The sequence below is a fragment of the Crocodylus siamensis genome, chromosome 1 (assembly GCF_052110815.1).
Source record: "Crocodylus siamensis isolate JL-2025a chromosome 1, ASM5211081v1, whole genome shotgun sequence".
Taxonomy (NCBI): Eukaryota; Metazoa; Chordata; order Crocodylia; family Crocodylidae; genus Crocodylus; species Crocodylus siamensis.
Genome location: NC_143395.1, coordinates 151,815,281 through 151,831,293, shown reverse-complemented (window position 1 = coordinate 151,831,293; position 16,013 = coordinate 151,815,281). Strand labels below are relative to the sequence as shown.

The 16,013-nt window shown below is 44.0% G+C and overlaps 1 protein-coding gene across 6 annotated transcripts in view; it reads right to left on the bottom strand.

Moving 5' to 3' along the window:
* Positions 1-16,013, bottom strand: part of BIRC6 (baculoviral IAP repeat containing 6) — a 312,653-nt gene that overhangs the window by 117,161 nt on the left and 179,479 nt on the right. For all 6 annotated transcript variants that reach the window (XM_090045546.1, XM_090045562.1, XM_090045538.1 and 3 more), the window contains 2 exons: positions 5,048-5,179; positions 3,614-3,781 (listed from right to left, as the gene is read on the bottom strand). In XM_090045546.1, coding sequence (XP_089901672.1) covers positions 3,614-3,781; positions 5,048-5,179 — 300 coding nt within the window. The remainder of the gene's footprint in view (positions 1-3,613; positions 3,782-5,047; positions 5,180-16,013) is intronic.

Sequence of the window (16,013 nt, the reverse complement as noted above, 5' to 3'; positions counted from 1 at the left end):
GGAAAGATGCTTTAAAGCTATACAATTAAACAATGTAAGAACTAAACAGATTTGCCAGCAAGGTGTGTGCAGTCCAGGGAAGACCAAGAAGCCATCCTGCCACCTAGCTGGTAAGTGGAGGATCCACACTGTGAGCCTGTACAAGAACCACTTCCTGCCTGCACTGGGTAAAGATCTCTTTGCACCTAAGATAATACAAGAACTAATAGCTCATTTTATATTGGGAAAGAGGTCTTTTTCTGTTATTTAGTTTTGTACCTTGTTGGTAGTTATTAAAGCAAGCCTTTTTGCTATTCATCAACCAAGTGTTGTGTCAATTCTAGGTTTAAAAACCCACATTAAGTGCAACACAGGCTACTAGATAATGCCACTTTGCAAAAGCAGCTCCTAGAAATATTGATGCCCAAAGCCTCTCATATTATGGAAGCACCATTTGAGGTTCCCTACTTAGAGCTATAAGGCAATTATTCTTTACACATAAAGTAAATACTTGCAGCACATCTTCCCCAAGATTACAACTAGAGGTGCACAAATATCAGTCGCATATCACATCAGCACTGATAACAGGACAATTAGCATTATTAGCAATTGGCTTCTTTTGCAGATAACGTCACTGGTAAATGCCATGTGCATGTATGCAGCTGCAGCATGCATGCAGCTGGGCAATGTGGAAAGCAGTGCCCAGCAGATAAGTTGGGGGGGGGTGGAGGGGAGAGATTGAGGCCCCCATGGTGAGGGAGGAAGGGAATGGGGCAGGGGCAGGCACTGCCCAGCCAGGTTAGTGGATGTGACCCTGGAAACAGGACAGAGCCATGGGCACATCATCCAGGGTGTGCAGCTCTCTGCCACTGCATGCACCCCGCCAGAAGGGGCATGGGGGGGCATGTGCCCCCCTGGATTTGTACATGGGACAAGGGCAGGCTTCCCACTGTGAGCTCAGGGCCAGGGGCTGCGTCAGCCCCTTCCCAGCAGGCGGACTGGGCCAGGACTGTGCTGGGGCACGCAAGAGAGATGCTGGGAGGGGTGGCTACAGGGTGGCCTACAGTTACTGCAAAATTCCCTGTAGCCACCGCTTCCAGGGACAGAAAGCACACATGCATGTGCAAGCCAGAAAGCATGCATGGGCACAAGACAGAAAGGGAGCACATGAGACAGAAAAAAGATTTAAATTCACGTCTCCCATGTCCTAGGCTAGCTCTGTGACTTTAACGAATAGAGGATAGATCACTTTAGAAATATCTGGTTCAATGCTCTCCGTCTATAGCCACCTGTTTTACCATTGTTTGTCCATTTGGTTAGATGGACCATTGGTCTGACCAAGTATGACTCTTTGGTTCTTCTGTCTTTTCCTTATTGATGATTAGCAACCTCAGACTTACCAATCACTCTCCTGATAGTAAGCCAGGGGAAAACTCGATTCTTACCAACCTTTACTGTATCTAAAATTCTTCATTAAAGTGATACTTCTTTATTAAATTTATGACTCAATGAATCAGATTTGCACCTAAGAACTGAAGAACCAAAATTTTATACTTTTAAAAAAAATAACATACAGTGTTATAACTTGTTTTATATATTTTTTAGATAGGAACCTATTCATTCAAGGCCAATCATTCAAGGCCATTATGGGACAGGGATGCCTAAGTGAGGATGGTTCCTTGCCCTCCATCAATGCTGACCTTGTGAAGGAACAGCTTGAGATGCTGGACACCTTCAAGTCAGCTGGCCCTGACAGTTTACACCCCAGCGTACTCAAGGAGCTGGCCTGCATCATAGCTCAGCCCCTGGCGCTCTGGTGAAGTGCCCAATGATTGGAAGAAGGCCAGTGTGGTGCCTATCTTCAAGAAAGGGAGGAAAGTGGATCTGGCAAACTACAGGCCCATCAGCCTGACCTCCATCCTGGGGAAATTTAAAAAAAAAAAAAAAAAAAAAAATATCAAAGAGGCCATTCTTAATGGATTGGCCGGTGGCAACACCCTGAGGGATAGCCAGGATGGGTTTGTTGTGGGTAGGCCGTGCTTGACCAAATCTCATTTCCTTTTATGACTAGGTGACCTATCACCTGGACAAGGGGGAAGGAGATTGATGTCATATCTTGACTTCAAAAAAGCCTTCGAACTGGTATCCCATGATCACCTCTTGGCAAAACTGGCCAACTGTGTCCTTGGGTCCACCACGATCTACTGGCTGGGGAACTGGCTCTGTGGTCGGACCCAGAGGGTGGTGGTTGGTAGATGTTAATTGTCATGGTGCCCTGTGACCAGTAGGGTCCCACAAGGCTCTGTCCTTGAACCTATATTGTTCAACCTCTTCATTAATGATGTGGACACCGGAGTCAGAAGCGGACTGGCCAAGTTTGCCGATGATACCAAACTTTGGGGTAAAGCATCCACACATGAGAACAGGGGGGTAATCCAGAATTACCCTGACAGGCTCAGCAAATGGGTGGACGAGAACCTGATGGTGTTTAACACTGAAACATGCAAGGTTCTCCACCTTGGAAGGAAAAACCTGCAGCATGTCTACAGGCTCAGCAGTGCTACACTGACTGGCACTACAGATGAGAGGGACCTGGGGGTCAGGACTGACCACAAGATGAACATGAGCCTGCAACGCGATGCTGCAGCTAGTAAAGTGGGCAAACACTAGCTTGTGTCCATAGATGCTTCTCAAGAAAATCCCAGGACGTCATGCTCCTGTTGTACTCAGCCTTGGTGAGGCCACAGGTGGAGTACTGCATTCAGTTTTGGGCTCCACAATTCAAAAAAGATGTGGAGAAGCTTGAGAGAGTCCAGAGGAGAGCCATGTGCATGATCAGAGGTCAGGAAAACAGACCTTATGATGAGAGGCTGAGAGCTATGGGACTCTTCAGTCTGGAAAAGCGCAGGCTAACGGGGGGAGACCTGGTGGCCACCTATAAGTTTATCAGGGGTGTTCACCATGATCTGGGGGAATGTTTGTTGACCACAGCGCCCCAAGGGGTGACAAGGTCGAACGGTTATGAACTCCTGCAAGACCTTTTCAGGCTGGACATAAGGAAGAACTTCTTTACTGTCCGAGCCCCCAAGGTCTGGAATGGTCTGCCGACGGAGGTGGTTCAAGCACCTACTTCGAATGCCTTCAAGAGAAACCTGGATGTTTTTCTTGCTGGGATCCTATGACCCTTGGGGCAGGGGGCTAGACTTGATCTTCTGAGGTTCCTTCCAGCCCTAATGTCTATGAAATCAACAATAGGAATAAAGTTGACTATCCACTTGGACAATACATTGGACATTGCTGACCTTTGGTATTATATTTGCAGGTCAAAAAACCCGAGATGCAACTCTAATTGCAGGAGTAGAGGGCTTTTTACAAATGGAACCATCAAGGATAATCAGCACATCCATACTTTAATTTAACCACCAGCTTTATAAATAAAAGGGTTGTTCTGTCATTCCATTCTCATTTGAGAAAGTGGGTTACTGATAAAATAACCTGCAGGAAAAAAGGTGATGGATGGATGCAGATAACCATTAACCTTCTACCCACTTTTTAAATGACACATGAGGACTATGTACTTTAAAATTTAAACAAAAATGAATGAATTCAACAGTTTAAAAACAGTTCAAGTTACCTGGTAGAAGTTTATGGTATAGGTGAAAGACTGGAACACTAATAGTTTTGCTGGAAGATTCTCCTCCTGATGAAGAGCAACCTACTTTATCAGCCATCACTCGGCCTCGTCTTGATGGTGGGCGAGGGGGGGTAGACGAAACTGCTCTTTTTGACTGAGATTTTAAACCTTGAACAGAAATGAAACATTCCAAGTCATTCTGATATCATAGCAAGAACTGTAACTTTTCAGCAGAGATGCATTAAAAGATATATGAATTTCCTTTAGGCGTTTTTAAAACCTATTCTGAATTCTACTCAATACATTACAGAAGTTCCTATGCACTTTTGGAATTGTAACCTGGCTATATGTTCTCCTGCACAGAAAACCTGAAAATAGAAGCACAATTAAAATAAGGATTGAACTGCACTATACAGTACCCACAAACAGCAGTTCTGATCACTCCATTCCTACCCAGTAAACTTGGGTAAAGAGAGAGATCTGACATGCCAATAAAAAGGTAATGAGAAATACATTCCTATAGCAAGGGCCCTTTTTTTAGAGTATAACCGTCAATAATTATCCTCTCCTGTGCTGTGGGGCTTCACTAACCATAGTGATGTTACTATCGCATTAGAAGAGCTGCAGGAGGGCAGTCACAACCAAAGGAAGTGGGGGAGGGGACGGGAGGCAGGGGGCAAACAGCCACCCACCACCTTCCCTCCTCTCTGCTTATCCCACTGTCTCCCCCACAACTTCTTGTCCCGCCCTAGTCTCCTCCACCCCCTGCCCAGGCCCTCCCACTGCCTGCATTGGGGGAGGGATGAACTTAAGACAACCCTTCCAATAATTAGATTCTATACATGAAAATTACCAAAAAATTATACTGAACAACTATTCTATGACCCTAAAAATGTCACTACCCAAGTGTCCAGTGAAAGACAAAACTGTAAAAGCAGATCTGTGCGTAAGAAGGAGGTGGCGAGGCAGACAAAAAAAAAATAAGGGAACCTGCATATGTTTGTGAGACTGGATGTGTTTACTTTTGGAGAGAAGGCTGCATGGAGTCTCATGCAGAATAAGGTTGTGGGGAACTTACAAAGAGCCTACTTATGGGCACTTACTGTAGATGAAGTGATATAGAAGAAACTCTCCTTTTGTTTTTTTTTTTACCTTGCGGAAACAAGTATGTGTGCACCTGCTTACAGGCATATCTTGTATGAATATCATTATAATTAGAAGTCTAATATTTGCCAAGTGGCAACTGTTTTAGGGCAATGGTTGTATGAGAGATCAGTTCTATGGAAGTGCCTATTTTGCTTAGCTAAAGACTAACTTTTTCAAAATTATACTTGGTAGTAAAAGTGATGTGCTTATATTAATTGATATAATTGGTCATATTTTACATTTAAAAGAAAAAACTTATAAGAGATGGAAAATTAAAGAGACACATACCAGAGGCAACAACAACACTGTAATTGTCTTGAAAACCATTTTCTGCTTTAACTTTTTCTTTTTCTTCATAGTTCTTTTTTTCCTTGTCTTCTTTCTGTTCATTAATCAGTTTAGCGGTGATACTTGGTGTATCTGCAGGAAAAAAAGAAAAGCATTTTATAATGTCACGTCAATTTCTTATTTGTTCATTTGATATTCATTTGGATTCTCTCAATTACCGTATTGGCTTGGAGCCTTGCATTCCATTTTAACTAGCAATGCTTGGTACATAGGTCAAAACTAATGCATTACGAGTACTGAGAAAAAGTCTTGCAGCTATTTTTTCCTTGGACCATTTAAAGACAGATATTGTTCTGAAATCCCAGGAAGCAGTGCAAGTATTTGCTTGTCTGGGGGCAGTATAATTACAGCTTTAAAATATCACTGGTGCCAACAAGAGAATTGAGAGGATTAAGAAAAGAAAATGACAATGTTTAATTGGAGGCACCTGTAGATTTTTATAATTAAGTCAATACACAAGCTTGGGCAGTTAGTGTTGCATCCCTAAATACGTGGCCTATTTTTCTGAATGCCTAAGCATCATGTTTCCACCGAAGTCAAAAGAAGCTCTGGTTACCTTGTACTTTTCAAAAGAGGACCATCGATTTTAGTAAATAGTAGGTAGCCTTGGGTTAGTTATAATGTATCATGTTGGCAAATAAATAATTACTGAAAATGGGTTTACTGCAGTGGATCATTTCATGCTGGTAAGAGATGTCATAGTTCAAAAAATGGTCAAATAGGCCACTGGCAGACATTAGTTTAAAAGTGTGATGGGCTCTGATCCGTGATCCTCCCAACTATCATACCTCCTTCCTGCCATGCCACATGTGCATGACAGGACATGCAATTTTGGGATTGTGGATAAGGATCATGATCTCTGGTTCCTCACCTCCAGCAAGTTGAAAGCAGGTGCCCACAATTAGCCAACTGTTAGGTGCCAGGGATCAAACTGGGATCTGGAACTGGCCCCAATGTGGTCTCTGCCACATGGACAACAAGCTGATTGCCAAAACACCACACACTACAGTTCTAGTTGGCTCTGGAGAGCATGGGGGATCCAAGCAGGGATTAAGAGGGAAGGGGGTAAAGAAGAGCCAAAGGACTTGCCCCACTGGGGATATTAAATCCTGCAGGGGGTGCATGAAAAACCAAGGATCTGGCTAACTATTCCTCAGTGTCCCTTGGCTACTGTGATGAATAAAAACCATGTGCAGCCTACCTGCACATGGGGCATGCCAGTATCAGGGAGAAGTTCCCTGATCCTCGGGCCCTATCACTCTGGGACCTTTAAAAAGATCAGGATTAGGTAAAGCCTCCTTGATCCTGAGAAAACCTCCTTGATACGAAGTTCCCCAGTGCCAGGGATGTCTGAAAACCATATGTACAGCTGGCTGCACACAGTTTTAGGGTCCTAGTACATCAATACCCTGGGATCAGGAAACCTCACTCTGATCCCAATGATCCTATGTACTGGGTATTTCAGAAAACAATGTGTGCAGCCTATCTGTACATGCATTTTTTAAAGGTCTGGGGTACAGTGAGCCTGAGACCAGGGAGGTGCTCTCTATAGAAAACTCCCTAAAATACTCCTTATGGGTATATTTACAATAAATGAGTGTTTAAAAAGTAATTGATGAGAGCTAGCATCTCACAAAATCCACAATATAGTTGTAACATATATCTGAAATGGCTACATAAGTAAACAGTACCACATTTAGAGCTTTGTATGTTTTAAAATTACATATATCTTATATAAATCTTACACGAGCCTATGAAATTAAAAAAAACCATGGGTGAATAGTAGGATACTTAATGAAGCAATTTGTATGACCTAATCTTAAAAATACTTGAGCTCTTTCTGGACATTCCATTATATTTCTGCTCATAAGAGGATATACTGATTTGATTTACCAGCTTTCAAACTCATAAAAAACACACAAAAAAATTTCATTTACCAGTATGTTCATTCAAGCATAATAGTTCAGGTAGGTGTTAAACACCCAATCCAAGTACAATTTCACAAAAAAAACAAGAAGCAAGACCTCTAATCCTATTATTTAGTGACACAAAGACAATACATATCAATAGCATAATTGAAAATTAAACCAAACTTTTTATTCTTACAGTGGGTCCCAAAACAATACATCAAGCCAAACAAAACAAAACAACTGTTTGAGAGCAAGCGTTTGCCTGAGCTGCTAGCCTAACAATATTTTTTCAGTTATCATATTGAGCTGCACTGCTAGCCTTTAAAAAAAAAATCAAAATAAAAAATCACTAGTTCTGGCTACAGGTAACTTTTCATTTTTAAATGTCAACAAATATTATAATTAAAAATAAATTTCTAAGATAATATATTAAGTCACCGACAGAAGCACATTGACATTTAACACTGTTCCTCCTTTATAGTAAAGATTTTCCAAGGGAATACAAACCATTCAGATATTTAGAAAAATTAATGTAAGGCTTCTGGTTTGATTACTCCGATTTATCAGAAAAGCACTCGAACCACTAAAACTTAATTCAGAACCTTTTCAAAGCTGTGATGTGAAGCTATTGGGAAGTGGGGAAAATATTACTAGACAGGATCTTGTGAAAGTAGAGCTGGAAGGAACCACACAAGGTCATTTAGTCCAAACCTCAAGGCAGGATTGTCCCCGACTAAAACATCCCAGACAAGTGTCAGTCTAATATGTTGTTGAAAAACTGCTGGGAAGGAGAGTCCATAGCCCCTAGATCAAGGGTAGGCAACCCCTGGCATGCACACTAGAGTGTGGCATGTGAAGGTGTTTTGCTTGGCACGCACACCTTGAGGGAGATGGGGAGGAAGCCATGAGGGACCCTATTCTTGTTCTGGCAGTGCAGTCCCAGCCCCTTCCCTGCCCTGCACCTCAAGGTAAATGCACACCTGCCACCAGCAAGAAGCCAGGCTTGGGCTCCACAGACCTCACTGCAGCAGCTTGCAACTTCCCCACTGCTTGCTGTGAGCAGCCTGGGCTCTGTGGTGGTTGGCAGGGGCCTGCCCAGAGCCCGAGTTGGCTGTGGCAGGCAGCCAGGAGGCTACAAGTGGCTGTACTGGGGTCTGTGCAGCCCCAACCTGGCTCATTGCTGGCAGATGCACACGCACCTCGGATCAGATAGCAGGGAGGGGACTGAGGCTGTGCTGCCACAACAAGGACTGGGCACCTTGCAGTTCCCCTGCCATCCGCCCCTAGCATGCCAACATCTTACAAATTAAGGTTGTGGGTGTTTTTGGTACTTTGCCAAACAATGTTGCTGAGTCCTGCTTTAGGTAGTCTGTTCCAAGGCTTGACTACACTTCTAATTTCCAACCTAAATTTCCTCTGCCACAGCTTAAGGCTTTTGCTCCTAGCTCTGCCCCTTCATTGTCATCAGCAATTTCTCAGTTCACGGCTGATCTCTAATACAGCTTATTGATGGGTCTTGAGGCGATTTAAGAGTCTAATCCTTGAGCCACAAACCCATCTGCAGAAGTTGCACATCTTTCTGCAGGGGCAGGTAGGCCATAGGACAAGATTTCTCTCATTTTTCTTCCTCTGCTCTCTCTCTCCTCTGCTTCAAGGTTGAGAAGCTTTACGTCAAAGCAGGCAGCAGCTTGGTTGAGGTTGCAGCATTACTGGAGTCAGTCAGCTACCAGCTCCTCCCAAGTCTTGACGTCAGCATCCATTTTCTTGAAGTATGCTTTCAATGTGTCCTTGTAGCTTTTCCTCTGACCACCACAAGATCACCAGCAGCTTTTCCTCTGGCCACCTCAGACAGTTACTAAGCTGGGAATACAGGACTTGCTTTGGGAGTCAAGAGTCAGGCATCCACACACACAATATCTAGCCTGGTGAAGTTGGTGCTTGAGGATCACAGACTCAATATTGTTAACACTGGCTTCAGCAAGGATACATGTGGTAGTCTGTGTGGTGCTCTTCTCATTCAGTGTGGAGGATTTTCTAGAGGCACTGCTGATGACACCTCTCCAGGTTCTTGAGTTGATGATGGTAGGTAATCCATGCTTCACATCTATAAAGGAGGGTGGGAATGATGACTGCATTGTAGATCTGGATTTGGGTTTCTTTTTGAAGATCACAAAGGATAAACACATGCCAAAGCAATTTCCCAAAGGGGGCATTTGCACAATGGATCCTGTGTTAGATCTTCTCAACGTTCACTCTTTAGGAGACAGGTACTGAGGTAGAGGAAATGCTCAATTACCCCCAGGGTCTTTCCGTTAATGGTAATTTGGGGAAGGGAATCGTATTTATGGCCTGGGACAGGCAGTTAGAGCACTTTAGCCTTTTTTGATGTTGAGAGAGCAGCCCAAAGTTCGGTAGGCTTCTCCAAGAAGATGAAGCATGGTTTAAAGGTTTTCCTCAGTGTGTACAAGGCTGGTGGCAACAGTCAGCATACTGAAGGTCAAGGATGGTTGTTTTGAGTACTTTGGTTTTAGACTGAAAATGTTCTAGATTGAAGAGCTCTCCATCCACCATTCAGTATTCTATGTCAGTTCTGAAAGGAAAGTGGTCCTTAATGAGAAGCAAGATGACTGTGGACAAAAAAAAAAAAAAAAAAATCGAGAACAAAGTTGGAGCAATAACATATATTTGCTTGACCCAAGTTCAGATGACAAATGGATCCATCTCCAATCCGCTACGTAAAACGGTTACAGTCATCTAGAAGCGGAGCAGCCTCAGGCCCTTGATGTACTTTTACAGACATCCAAATCTGGCCAGTACTTTCCACAAGGCTTCGTGACTAAAGAATCAAAGGCCTTGGTGAAGTCAAGGAAGGTCATATACAGGTCATGGTGTTGTTCCTGACACTGTTCTTGGACCTGGCAGGCAACAAAGGTCATGTCAATTGCCCTATGGGATGGTCGAAAACCACACTGGCAGGACTTCCTCAGAAAGAGGTAGAAGACTGTTCAGGATGCAGGCAAGGATTTTCCCTGCTGTAGAAAGGAGAGCAATACCTCAACAGTTCCCACGAGCAGACATCTCCTTTCTTGAGGTAGTCATAATGTTGGCATCCTTTAAGCCCCCAAGGATCTCTTACTTGCCCCAAATGTGTAGAATAAATTTGAGGAGTCTCAGTACCAGTTCCTCACCACCAGTCTTACAGATTTCATCAGGTATACCATGTGGTTCAGTAGCCTTGTTCATGGTTTCCTTGATGGTATGCCAGACCTCTAAGATAGGGGGTTGGGAAAGGGATCCCGTTTCAGGGTACTGGGGAATGGATACGACAACGGTATTTGCCACAGTTGACGTACAGTTCAGGAGTGCCCCAGAGTGCTCTTTTCATTCAGCTTGGAGAGATTCATCGTTTTGCAGGAGCAACAAGTGATCCTGCAAATCACAGGAAAGTAGGATCATGAAAAATTGGGCAGTAGATGGCCTTCATTGTCTAGAACAAGCTATGTAAATCCTGTTTGTCAGCACAGAGCTAGATCTCTTTGGCTTTATCTTGGCACCACTGATTTTTTTATTTCCCAGATCTTCCTTTGAGCTTCAGTTTTGAGGAGCTGATCTGTCTCCTCCACTTGCTGAAATGAGGTGTCATCTCTCCAAGCAAAATAAGCCCTTATCTGGTTGATGAGGGCTTAGACCTGTGTTGCACTCAAGCTAGTTTCAGTGTTGATGGGTGGCATAGCCAATGGATTCAGTACTGGCCATATGAATGGCAGATTTAAATTCCTTCCAGAGTTCCTCAATGTTGCCTTCATTTGTGGACAGGGTAGAGAGCTTTCCATGGAGACACTGCTGGAGATCCTTATAGGCCTTTGGGTCTCGAAGAGATTTGGTGTTGAGAGGCCTTCACATTTTTTGACTGTTTTCAGTGGTTTGGAGCGAGACAGATGTTCATAATGGATCTGACAAGATGGTGATCTGTCCAGCAGTCACTGACGTCTCGCATAGCTTGCATGATACAGACATCCATTTGATCGTGGACTCTAACAATAACTTAGCCGGGGAGGTGCCAGTGCTTAAGAGTAAAGAGTGTCTCCAGGTGGTCTTGTATTTGTCACTGTCTGAAGATAGGGTTTGTGATGACAAGACTGTACATTTGCTCAGAAAAGGGTGCCACTGGAGTTGGCTTTCATTACTCCTTTCTTCCTAATAATATCACTCCAGAATTCCAGGTCATGTCTGACTCTGGCACTGAAGTCACCGAGGAGAATGATTTTGTCCTCCTTGCAAGTGTTAGTCAGTCCGCGATCAAGGTTGGAGCAGAACAGTTCTTTGACATCACTGTCAGCATCAAGCATGGGGGCATATGCACTGATGATAGTGGTGTACTGGTTGATGCTGAGCATAAGACAGAAAGTCATAAAAGGTTTGTTAATGCCCACAGGGATCTTTGTAAGCTCACTGATGAGCTGATTCTTGGTCTCAAAGCTGATGCTGTGCATGTCTGTCTTGGGCCAGTTTCCCCTTCCAGAAAAAGGTGTAGCCTCCACTCTCTTCCCTCAGCTGACCTTCATTCTGTCATCTTGCCTTATTCAGACTTGCAATGTTGATGCTACATCTTGCCAGTTCCCTGGAGTCCATGGCAGTTCTTCTTTCCGGTCATTTGTTCCCTTGGTTATCCATCAACACGTGGATGTTCTATGTTGCAAAAATCACTGTAGTCTTATGATGTTTTTGATCACAGAGAGAGTAATCTTACTGGATGTGGTTATCTAACCAGGGGCAGATAAGACAGCCTAGGTTTAAGGCACCTTTTCTAGCACATTCCATAGAGGGCAAGCAGAGGGGATCCTGAATAGGACTTCTCAGTCATGGTAGCAACTGTCAAATTGCGCCCGTCTCAACCCAGGTGCAAGATGGCCATTAGGATACTGCCTACTGCATGCAAATTCATGGCTGGAGACTGCCGGCTTCATTAGTGCCGTTTCTGTCACCACTCATCCATTGCTACAGGGCTTTTGGAGGTTGGTACAGGAGAATGTGTAGTTTCCTGTAATAGAAGCCTGTGTGACTTGGTTTAATATGAGAAAGCTAGTGCATTAAAACAGCAACCACAAGATCTTGACAAAGTGGAGATCTGAGCACAGTGGCATGAGAGACCCTAGATGACAAGAGACCTCCACCTTTCTGCAGCCTTCTTCCACCTTTACAGCTACTGAGATCCTGACTTCCTCTTTTACCTGATCTGCCATTAAAGACTTGGGGTTTGGACTGTAGTTGGTCTGGAACCTCCCATCAGGCCTGCTTGCCATGGGTGACCCTGCCAGGAATGTGAAACTGGGTGACAGCTCCGAGGATCATTGGGACACAAGACTCTTCACCGCTATAGGGTGTCAGTTCACGGAGAGGCTCTACCCCCTACAACTACAGAGAAAAGTCTAGTCTTCATCCTCTCTATAAAATCACTCTGCAAGTACTTGATGACTATTATCAAATCTCCCTTGCAGTTTTTCCTTTGTCAAACATAAATCATCCTAGTTCTTTCAGCCTCTCCTCATAAATCACGCTTCCTAGGCCTCTAATTTCTGTCAATATCCAAAGGATTCTTTTCAGTCTGTTCACATCTTTCTTGAAGTGTGGGGGCCCAAAGCTAGTGCTGCAGGTGAGGCCTCACCAGTGTTGAATAGAGGGGAAGAATAACTTTCCTCAATTTGCAAGAGACACGCCTGTTACAACAACCCAGAATGCTGCTGGCTTTTTCTGCAACAGGAGTACACTGTTGACTCGTATTCAATTTATGGTCTACTGTAAATCCCCCCTTCTCCCCCCAGACCAAATCCTTCTCTGCAGTCTAGCCAGTTATTGCCTGGTCTGCAGCTGTGCATGGAGTTATTCTCTCCTAAGTACAGAATTCTGGACTTGTCCTTGTTGAATCTCAGATTGACTGCATACCACTTTTCCAGTCTGTTCGGCTCTGCCTTCCAGAATGCCTGCAACTCCATTCAACTTTGTGTCACCTGCAGGTGCCAGGTCCATCTATGGGACAGATCTGGCCAGTGGGTTCAGTCAAGCATGCATGGCCAGCATAACGGAGGCCCAATTCAGCCATGGGGGGGATGGGGTACACAGGCAGACCATGATCCATCCACCCAGGACAGGTGTGGGGAGCAAACTGGTCCCAATCCCAACATACAGATGGTGGTGGTGGTAGTGGTGGTGCGCGTGTGTGTGGTGGGGGCAGGCAGCAGAGTTGCCCCACTCCAGATGTACAGGGTGCAGGGAAGAGGACCAGCCCTAATCTGGGCATGTGGGGGTGAAGGGAAGTGGAGCAGCCCAGCCTCATCTGGATGCATGGGGGGTGGACCCAGCAATGGCTCAGATAGGGCTGGATCCAACCGTGTGAAGCTTCTACCTTTTCTGTACTGCCAGATTTTCCATCCCAGAAGGCTGAACACCCTGATCTAATCATTTACATATTCACTTTGCAGTGCTTTTGTCTAGTCTGTACTTCCTTAGCTTGTTAATGAGAAATCATGGGAGACAGTTTCAAAAGCTTTCCTAAAGCCAAAATATCACATCTATTGCTCTCCCTTCCACCCCCAGAGCCCGTCACCTTACCATGGAAGGAAATCGGGTTGGTCAGGAATGACTTGCTTTTGATGAATCCATACTAACTGTACCTGATCACTTTCTCTTTTAGGTACTTAATTTGTATTAAGAAATAGATTTATGGAAGTTACTTAAATTACAATATCTTTTCCCAAAAACCTCCTCCCTCCCCAAATCTCTGTGTAAAATTTTTGCCAATATATTTGTATGAAGAACTACTGTAACCTGTGGCTAAGTCCCCATTTTATTGAGGACACTGACATATCTGACAGGTAACTTAAAAACTAGATGCATTCAAACCAGAATGAATTACCTTATGGTTACAATGGCATATTCATCATTAAGGACTTATTTTGAGGCTTTTTTATAAATTTCTACAGCATTGTAACCATCAAATGTACAGGGATGCCAAGCAGTTCCCAGCGCATAATGGAGCAATATAATGCATGCTTTCTTGTAAGATTATCACACATTTATTCTTAATAATCGTGGATTATGCAAACTGTTGTATGCTAGCTAACAACAGCTGCAAACTGATGAAGAATAAAAGAATTCCAAAATAAATGTGAAGTTATTTTACAGTATTTGTATTGTACAAGTACAAATCTCTACTATGGTGATGAACTAATGCATCTTCCCTGACTTGATTGGGCCCTGTACTCAAAATTTCTAGACTGACATGTAACACACATCTGCTGAAATAAAAAAAGGCCAACATTTCATGGAAGAGAAAGGTGTCAAACTGCAAAAGAAATTGGGGCTGCCAGACTGCAAAAAAAGGAGAAATGTTGAGCTGAATGACTTCTCTCTTCTTTCCCAGCAATTCTTTTGTCCCCAGAACAACTACCATAACATTCATATTTTGTTTATTATTTTAATCTTAAGACACTTCCTCCCATACCAGTTTAGAACAACAGCATAGCCAAAAATAAATCTCACTTATTGTAAAGATAAACATTTTGCTGACCCACGTAGAAGCTGGGACACCAGGGGGAAAGGCTGATATATAAAATGGGGAAAGGAAAGGTAAAAGAATGCAGATTTTTAAAACGATTTATATTTTAGTAGTGTGACAGTCCGTATCTTACACTGTATTGCTTTCTTATTTCATTTAAAACTTGAGCAGAATTGAACTGAGGAATAAACTATTCTCTGACCAAGAAACGAAGTTAAGACTGCTTACATAATCATGGCTTTGCACTGTCTTGGTTCTACAAAATACGATACAAGCTAAACATACTCAACCAACCATTTTTCCTACTAGGTTTTGGTGACCTTCCTCTTTCAGCTCTCAGGTTGGAAAGAACACATGAATAAGTGGTAGAGGTGCACTGATGTATTGTTTGCATATTGGATTGGCACCGATGAAAGGAAAATTAACATTATCCACTATCAGCTTTTTTTGGCCAGCGTAGCTGATAATGTCACCGATAAATACGGTATGTCTTCCAGCTGGGGCCTTGGATGCCACATGCATGTGTGCAGCCACAGCCATGCACTTGGCCAGGAATGCAGCTGGGCAGTATGGAAAGCAGCAGGTAAGTCTGTAGAGAGGCGGCGTATGGGGGAGAGGCAGATCGAGGCCCCCATGGTGAGGGAGGGCATGGGCTGGGGACACTGCCCAGCCAGGGTGGTGAATGTGACCCAGGGCCCGAGCAGGGAGCAGGACGGAGATGCAGGCAGTTCGTCCAGGGGTGTTTTAATGGCATACCATATTTACTTTAATCCAAGACAAGTTTCCCCTCTGCTCACTTAACTTGGGGAAAAAAGGCCTCTTGTCTTGGATTCAAGTACAAGGAAACGGGGGGCTGCTGAGGCTCCAGCCTCAACTAGTTGCCGCCTGCCTCCCCCTTGCTCTTCGTGCCTCTGCCCCACCCAGTCTAAGAGCTACTTGTTGTGTTTATTTTCTAGCCTCTGGAATATCAACTTGGATCTTTCCTAGTTTTGCCCAAATATCTTTGGGAACTCTGTGATACTTATTGTGAACTCTAGCGTCAATGTAATGAAAAAAAAAGTCATCCATTTTTAGGATTCATAGAATCATAGAAGTAGGGTCGGAAGGGACCTTGTAGATCTTCAAGTCCAACCCCCCGCCTGGGCGGGAGAAAAACTGGGCTCAGATGACTCCAGCCAGGTAGGCATCAAGCCTCTTCTTAAAAGACCCCCAGGGTAGGAGCCAGCACCACTTCCCTTGGAAGTTGGTTCCAGCTCCTAGCCGCCCTAACTGTGAAGTAGTTCTTGCGGATGTCTAATCTAAATCTACTCTCTAATAATTTGTGTCCATTATTCCTTGTCATGCCAGGGGCACTAGGGGAAACAGTGTCTCCCCTAGTGAATTTATAGACAGTCATCAGGTCCCCCCTCAGCCTTCTCTTGTGAAGGCTGAACAGGTTTAG